Raw genomic sequence first — 7,663 nt, forward strand, 5'->3', positions numbered from 1 at the left:
GGATGATTGGATATTTGACGCTGGCGCCTGTGGGGTTCGTACGTAAAGCGGTGAGCTGATTTTCCCCGCCTTCTGCGAATCGGCCCCATTTTACTTTTTTCTGCCACTGTTGAAAAAAAAAGTTCGGAGAGGAGCATCGACTTGCTTTGATGCGCTGCGATTTGGTTCGCTGCTTTGGTTCATATAACAAATCGTAACGAATACTTCGGTATCAACACCACAAAGATGGCCCCCACAGCCCCAGCCAAGAAACGAAAGCAGTCGGCCGAGGTTACGGAGCTTTCAGATGACGAAATTATCGATGGGCTCCTCGACGGCGCGCTTTCTCAAAGCGAGGACGACAGCGATTTTGTAGCTTCAGGGGATGAGGATGAGGAGGACGAGGACGAGGATGAGGATGAAGATAAGGATGAAGATGACGAGCATGACGACAAGCAAGACATTGGAGACCTACAAGACCTCAGTCTCAACGACTTGGATGACGATGCGCAGAGCAAGGAATTGGCCAAAGATGGCGCAAATGGCGGTTCAGGAGATGGACCAGAGGCGGACGACGAAGACAGGCCAAACTACAGGGTTGTCGAGGATGCGAATGGCGGTATACGCTACGTATACGACGAGATTAACCCAGTCTACGACTCGGACGATTCGGACAAGGAGGAAGATAACAGAATTGGCGACATCCCGCTCTCTTTCTACGAGGCGTACCCCCACGTTGGTTACACTATCGACGGCAAGAAGCTTATGCGCCCGTCAGAGAGGAGGCAGGCTTTGGACTCTCTGCTAGACAGTATTGAGATACCCAAGGGCTGGACTGGCTTGACGGATCCGACTACCGGAAAGCCGCTCAACTTGAGCCAAGATGAGCTTGAGCTTCTGAAGCGTGTCCAGATGAACGAGATTCCTGAGGAAGGATACGATCCTTACCCTGTAGGTTGCCGGACTCCTGTATTGAATCGATACATTTTTTTTAAATGCGAAGAGCCCAGCTAACAGCTTGATCAGGACACCGTCGAATACTTTACCGGTATCGAGGAGAAGATGCCCCTGAGCGCTGCCCCTGAACCAAAGCGAAGATTTATTCCCTCAAAACATGAAGCAAAGAGAGTTATGAAACTTGTTCGCGCCATCAGGGAGGGCCGCATCCAGCCGTACAAGTCAAAGGAGGAGCGCGAGAAGGAGGAAGAGGGCAAGGAAGAGAAATACTACGACGTGTGGCAGGACGAGCAGCCACGCGATCCCCACGTTATGCACATCCCGGCACCGAAGCTCGCGCCACCGGGCTACGATATGAGTTACAATCCGCCACCGGAGTACCTCCCAACAAAGGCAGAGAGGGAAGAATGGGAGAAGATGGATCCCGAGGACAGAGAAAAGGAGTATCTGCCTCAAAAGTTCGATGCCCTGAGGAAGGTACCTGGATATGAAACTTTTGTAAAGGAGCGCTTTGAGCGTTGCTTGGACCTTTACCTTGCGCCCAGAGTGCGCAAGAACAGGTTGAACATTGATCCGGCCTCATTATTACCCAAACTTCCCAGGCCCGAAGAGCTCAAGCCGTTCCCTACCGTCTGTCAAGCAATCTTCAGAGGCCATGAGGGTCGTGTCAGATCGTCGGCGATTGACCCCACGGGACTGTGGCTTGCAACAGGAGGTGACGACGGCTACGTTAGGATATGGCTCATCAACCCAGCTCGTCAAGTATGGGCCGTGAAACTGAGCAGCGACGAGGCTGTGAACGCCGTGCGATGGAGGCCGACAAAGGACACAATGATCCTTGCCGCGGCCGCCGGAGAGGAAATATTCCTGATGGTGCCCCCAGACATTGATCCGGAGGTTGAACAGACCAGCCGCGCTGTCCTTGATGCTGGTTTTGGACATGCTGCGGGTGGCGCAGATAAGCAGACGACCGACGGCAAGGCGCCGGCAGCGAAATGGGCACGCCCTGGTGCTAGGTTGGAGGACGAGGGTGTGCTCGTGAAGGTGACAGTCCGATCCCCCGTCAAGGTTATCAGCTGGCACAGGAGAGGCGACCACTTCTGTACCGTGTCTCCATCTGGCCAGCGCAGCTCGGTGGCCGTACATACCCTTTCCAAGCACCTATCGCAAATCCCCTTCCGAAAGCTTTCTGGTCTTGCACAGGTGGCTCACTTCCACCCGTCCAGGCCGCTCTTCTTCGTCGCGACACAGCGCACGATCCGATGCTACGACTTGCAACGGTTGGAACTGGTCAAGGTGGTGCAGCCCGGTGCCAGATGGATCTCCTCATTCGACATACATCCTGGTGGCGACAACCTTATTGTTGGTTCTTACGACAGGCGTCTGCTGTGGCACGATCTTGACTTGTCCACTCGTCCTTACAAGACGATGCGCTTCCACCCGCAAGCCATCAGGGCTGTCAAATACCACCGCGGGGGACTCCCATTGTTTGCAGATGCCAGTGACGACGGTTCGTTGCAGATCTTCCACGGCAAGGTTGTCAGCGATCTCATGGAGAACGCAACCATTGTTCCGCTCAAATCACTCAAGGGCCACCGGGTTGTAGATTCGCTTGGTGTCATGGATGTAGACTGGCACCCATCAGAACCTTGGTGTATCTCGGCCGGTGCGGATGGAACGTGCCGACTGTGGATGTAGGCAGATGTAATGACGGTTTGTGAATCCGACTCTCGTTGCACAATAATAAAGTTTTCAAGTTGAATTGATTTGGTCCAAGTTCGCGTGTTTAGTTAGATGGTAAGTATGTGGTGTTATGTGTCAAGTCATGGCAAGATTACTTTTTTTTTTTTTTTACAGTGGGAGCAGCTATATTTATGGGAATCAGAGAAGCAACAGAGCGAGTGGGCTCTATGCCCCTGGGTTTACTTCATTTGCCAAAAAAAACAACGGCAGGTATATTATGTCTCCCGCGTTACAAAGTCGTCCCCTACATTACTCATATTCCGCATATGTACAGTTTTATGTTCTTTCGCCCTACAGCATCGACCAGACACCATCCTTGAACTTCTCAAGCAGGCTCAGATCAAAGCTCTCTCCCATGGCCTGATAACCCGCCGGGTTGAGATGGAGATAGTCGCCCGTGTCGTAGGCAGGGAGCAGCCTCGTCTGGTTTCCGGGATCCCTAACCAGCGCGTCAAAGTCAACGACCGCATCGAACCGCCCCGACGTCCTGATCCACTCGTTGACGGCCAGGCGCGTCACCTCGCGCGCGGGCTCGCCGTACGCCTGGCCCGGCCCGCTCATGGGCGTGATGGTGGCGCCGAACACGGCGACGCCCTTGGCGTGGCAGCGCGCAATCATCTGCTCGTACGCCGCGATGATCCGGCCCCGCACCGTCTGCTGCGCAGCTGTGGTGGCCGCCGCCGTACCGATGTCGTTGACGCCCTCGAAGATGACAGCGTACCGCAGCGCCGACGTCGCGAGCACGTCCCGGTCGATTCGGGATAGGGCGCTGGGGCCCAGCCCGTCGTTTAGGATTCGGTTGCCGCCGGCCGCTTGGTTGATGACGGAGATTAGGGTCGAGGAGGCCGCGAGGCGGTTCATGAGCACGTCGGCCCAGCTGTTTTGGTTGCTTTTTGTTAGTGGACTAGTCTTTTGGTGGTGGTATACACCTTGGGCATGAAGATAAGACAGGGGGTCTCATACCGGTTGTTCTGGTTGTGCGTCGAGCCTCGCCCGTCGGTGATACTATCCCCAACAATCACCAGGGCCCCGGGGCTGCCACCGCTAGTTGGGGCCCAACCCTCGACCCTCGAGATGAAGTACCAGTGGTCCGTATTGTCGATCCCCTGGCCAGTAAAGTCCTTGGCCTCTACTGCATTCCCCGGCGCGAACCACGACGTCGTCCTGGACCCCGGGTGTCCCGTGATGCTGTTTGTCGTCTGCCCCCGCTCGAGGTAGATAGAGACGGAGAGGACGTCGAGGGCCTTGAGCGGTAGCTCAATGGGGTCGCTGACAACCAGTGCCCCCACTGGCACAGTGAAGCCCGCCTGCCCGCCCGAGAAGGTGACCTTGTGCAGGTCGCCCTGGATCCCCGCGATGCCGGCCGTGTTGTTCGGGGTCACGCCGACCGTTACAGCCGTGATGGGTAAGTCGGAGCCGCCAAAGGCGTTGCTGATCTGCAGGCGTATGACGTGGGCGCCGAGGGAGATGCGGATGGTCTGGCGCAGGGTGGCGTTTCGGAAGACAACGCCGGTTTGGTTCTGTGGGGAGGTTCGGGATCTTTTAGCTGGACGGCTCCCAATTTTGGGAATGGCAAGGTAGATAAAAAGCTTCTTGATGTTCTGCCTATGGGACTTCCCGAGCATGACTTACCCACGGCGCATTGGGCAGGTTTGCCGGCTCAACAAGCTGCGGCATGGAACCCCATACGTCTACCCATCGTCCGCTTCCGCACCTCGCCGCCGAGACAAAGGCCAAGAAGGTGCACAGCAGCACGAATGCTCTAGTTGCCACTGCCATGGTGCCGGTTCTGGACTGGGAGGAAAGCTAGCAAACCGGAGTCACAAAGTAACGACTGTCTGCAGCGTTTGGGAGGAGATTCGCTGCCAAACGATGCAACGCCCAAGACTGAATAGTACACTACTGAGAGCCATCGCATCCCCGACTTATATACACTTGTGGGTAAAATGCTACATCGCCGCGTTTTGCCCTGGCGAGCAATTACTATGATGCAGGTCCCTCTCCTCTTCCCCTCCCTCATCCCCCATCGGCCATTCACCGCAAGTGGTTCGGTTAGATGGATGGGGAGAATAAATGTAGCGGCCCGGAGTTGCATTTTTTTGGACTTTCTTTTGTCTTTTGTTTCTATGGTTAATTAAACTTGGCTCGGCTGCAGATTTAGTACCACGATGGTGGGTTATGGAGACTATGGCTTTCTTTGTCGTAGTATTTTGCATTTCAGCCTAAAGCTGCGGATCTTGGGTATTTTCGTTTGGAGAAACACTGGGTATACAGTTGCATTTGGTAGGTGGAATAATTGGGACGTTCCCCGAAATAAGAAAAAGAAATGGGCTGGGATTATCCCCTTAATTGGAGATTGTTTTGGAGAAGCATGCCGAAAGCAAAAATTGCAAGTTTTGTTCCGTGGGCTCACAGGCGTGTTTTATTTTGACAAAAAAAAAAAAAAAAAAAAAAGATGCGTATTTTGGGAGGGTGCACTTGGCGATGCGTTGCATGACGGTTCCGAAATCATCACCTTTGCCTGAAACTCAATTTATGCTTATCATGGTGATGGTCACTGCCAAATAAACAAGTTCCCCAGGGATGTATACTGTTATGTCCATAAATCGAACCTCACTCATGTGTAATATATATATGGTAAGGCAGTAAGTATTTGGGTGCAACATAATGACCTATTGAAAAGCAGACAATACGCACATCGGGTAACCGAGATTCCAGTTGTCTGCTTCAGTAAGCTCTCGGTACTCAAAAAGACTGGAAATAAAGGCACGATAGGTGACTGTGAGGAACAAGGATGAGACCAAAGCAGGCCACACAGCCACGAGAGCAGTACATTGTTCAATTGGCGAGTAGTCATATATTGCTCCCGGGCACGCTTCTTGGCCATAATGACTTGCAAAACAGCCTGCAAAAAGATCACGCCATAGCTCGCGTTTACTTGTTATGTGATGACAAGAGTGGGACTTGAACCCACGCGGATTGCTCCATAGGAAAATATGATGAGAACTTATGAATGAACACCTTAATCCTACGCCATAACCAACTCGGCCATCTTGCCTTGATAACTGATGGAAAACAACTGCACTGGGTTGTGGTCAAGTTGGCTGGTGGGCATAGTTCGAATGGTATGCAAACAGTTGGAACATACGAACACCAACTTACAAAAGATACAGGGTATAACACGCTATGTTTAGCAAAAAGAAGAAGTTGTATTTACAAGGTAAATGCAGGTATTAAAAAAAACGTACTAAACAAAACAAACGCCAATCATCACACAGAATCAAGAGTCTCCCCAGTCATGAAGCGACATATATACCCACCCACTCATATTCACATAATGACTTGACATTAACAAACGACCACCAAATGTTCCTTTCTTTCTCACATGCCAGTTCAAGGAGGAGGCAGGGGTCCACGAGCAGAAAGGGCGGCCCAGACGGGGTTGACCTGAGAGTACCTCTGAGTGGCGGTCTTCTGGGTCCTCTTGACGCACTTGCCGGCGGTGGGCTTGCCATCGAAGCGGTCGTTGACCCAGGCGACGATCTCGGCCTGGCCGGCCTGCATGGAGGCGTCGTGACCCATGCCGGGGTACAGGGACCACTCGGCGGCCGAGTCGGGCAGGGCGGCGCACTGGTCGTCAAAGTCCTTCTCGGCGACCTCCTTGTACGTGAGCTCGTCGGCCTCACCCTGGATGACGAGCAGCGGCGTGCCCAGCTTCTTGGGGCCCGAGGCGCCGTTGTACCGGTTCTGCCAGTCGACCACGGTCGGGTGCGTCAGCCACGACTTGTCCTTGTACAGCTCGTCGGCCGTCAGCGTGCTAAACAGTGCCAGGTCCGAGATCAGGCAGCGTCCCTTGGCCAGCGCGAGCCGGTCCAGGGCAACCTGGCCAAAGTAGTCGGCCGGCTTGATCTGGTCCGGGAACAGGCGGCCGAGGCTCTGCAGGAAAATGACCGAGGGAGCGTCGCCGACGGGCTTGCCGTTGGCGCGGCGGAAGGACTCGGGGATGAGACTGAGCGGGCGCGTAGCGGGGGCGGCGGCGACAGCGCCGATGAGCCCGTCGACGGCCTTGTCCGGCATGCCCTGGCGCTCGGCGGTCCTCCAAGCAGTCAGACCGCCTTCGGAGTGGCCGACGACGACCCACTCCTTGCTCATCAGGGGTCCGAGGGTTGAGGTCTGGCGGGCGGCCTGGATGGCGTGCACGACGTCGTGTGCGTGCAGGGCGCCGGCCTCGTACATGAAGCCCATGGGGGCCTCGGCGCCCATGCCGGCGTAGTCAGGGGCGATGACGACGAAGCCGCGCTGGGCCAGGGCCAGGGGACCCTCCCAGTCGAACTCAAAGGCCTTTTGGTTGGAGGGGGCGCACTGCCTATTGCCACCAGCGGTGCCGTGGGCCCAAGCGATGGTGCGGAAGGGCTTGTCGGGCCCCAGGGGATTCGAGTAGGGGATCAGGGCAAAGGCGGTGGCGGGCAGGGGCTTGCCGTCGATGTCCTCGGTGACGTAGTAGATTCTGCTCATGGACATGCCGGCGGGGAGGGTCCACAGGCGCGAGATGGTGGCGCGATCCAGGTCCTGGGATTTGACGAGGTCGCCCACAGCGTACGAGGAGATGTTGGCCGGGGTCTGGTAGAAGCTGTCGGTGGTGATGTCGAGGTTGACATAGTTGGCATCCTCGCCAGTCACGGCTCCGCGGAACTGGGCCTGGCACACGCTATCGCAGCTGGGCGAGGTTTGGGACTGAGACTGGGCCTGGGCCGTAGACACAAGCGCGGCCGAGGCCAGGCAGAAGAGACTGACGAGCTTGGAGACCATTTTGTCGGATTCTTGTGTCCTGCCTAACTAGTCTGTAGCTCTAGACTGGCCGAGAAAGAAAGAGAAGACACGGGTAAACGTGCTTCTGAGTGTGGCATTATCATTAATTGTGGTATATTTCTTGTGGATCATTCTGAGCTTATGAACTCTTGGGGGGGGGGGGGGGGGTCCTGGT

The 7,663-nt window shown here is 55.2% G+C and overlaps 3 protein-coding genes and 1 non-coding gene across 4 annotated transcripts; 1 reads left to right on the forward strand and 3 right to left on the reverse strand.

Annotated features, from left to right (window-relative positions):
* The first annotated feature begins 133 nt into the window (after nt 1-133).
* MGG_09313 (ribosome biogenesis protein ERB1) lies at nt 134-2,725 on the forward strand. Its single transcript, XM_003709917.1, has 2 exons — nt 134-930; nt 1,006-2,725. Exons 1-2 carry the CDS (start codon nt 226-228, stop codon nt 2,632-2,634), a joined length of 2,334 nt encoding a protein of 777 aa, XP_003709965.1. The 5' UTR covers nt 134-225; the 3' UTR covers nt 2,635-2,725.
* Nucleotides 2,726-2,903: 178 nt separating this feature from the next.
* MGG_09314 (lipolytic enzyme) lies at nt 2,904-4,539 on the reverse strand. Its single transcript, XM_003709918.1, has 3 exons — nt 4,312-4,539; nt 3,643-4,199; nt 2,904-3,556 (listed from the first exon to the last, which is right to left on the reverse strand). The coding sequence occupies exons 1-3, from the start codon at nt 4,456-4,458 to the stop codon at nt 2,971-2,973; spliced, it is 1,290 nt and encodes a 429-aa protein (XP_003709966.1). The 5' UTR covers nt 4,459-4,539; the 3' UTR covers nt 2,904-2,970.
* Nucleotides 4,540-5,628: 1,089 nt separating this feature from the next.
* MGG_20074 lies at nt 5,629-5,737 on the reverse strand. Its single transcript has one exon. It is a non-coding gene; the product is annotated as a tRNA-Leu (tRNA).
* Nucleotides 5,738-5,849: 112 nt separating this feature from the next.
* Nucleotides 5,850-7,656, reverse strand: MGG_14628 (secretory lipase). Its single transcript, XM_003709919.1, has one exon. The coding sequence runs from the start codon at nt 7,486-7,488 to the stop codon at nt 6,073-6,075; it is 1,416 nt and encodes a 471-aa protein (XP_003709967.1). The 5' UTR covers nt 7,489-7,656; the 3' UTR covers nt 5,850-6,072.
* Nucleotides 7,657-7,663: the final 7 nt, after the last annotated feature.

The sequence above is a fragment of the Pyricularia oryzae genome, chromosome 1 (assembly GCF_000002495.2).
Source record: "Pyricularia oryzae 70-15 chromosome 1, whole genome shotgun sequence".
NCBI lineage: Eukaryota > Fungi > Ascomycota > Sordariomycetes > Magnaporthales > Pyriculariaceae > Pyricularia > Pyricularia oryzae.

Bases quoted from the DNA above. Each gene is read 5' to 3' on its own strand.
- MGG_09313 (XM_003709917.1), top strand. From the start codon at position 226: ATGGCCCCCACAGCCCCAGCCAAGAAACGAAAGCAGTCGGCCGAGGTT. The intron at 931-1,005 runs GTAGGTTGCCGG...CAGCTTGATCAG, and splicing joins AAGGATACGATCCTTACCCT to GACACCGTCGAATACTTTAC.
- MGG_09314 (XM_003709918.1), bottom strand. From the start codon at position 4,458: ATGGCAGTGGCAACTAGAGCATTCGTGCTGCTGTGCACCTTCTTGGCC. The intron at 4,200-4,311 runs GTAAGTCATGCT...ACCTCCCCACAG, and splicing joins ACCTGCCCAATGCGCCGTGG to AACCAAACCGGCGTTGTCTT. The intron at 3,557-3,642 runs GTATGAGACCCC...CAACCAAAACAG, and splicing joins ACGCACAACCAGAACAACCG to CTGGGCCGACGTGCTCATGA.
- MGG_14628 (XM_003709919.1), bottom strand. From the start codon at position 7,488: ATGGTCTCCAAGCTCGTCAGTCTCTTCTGCCTGGCCTCGGCCGCGCTT.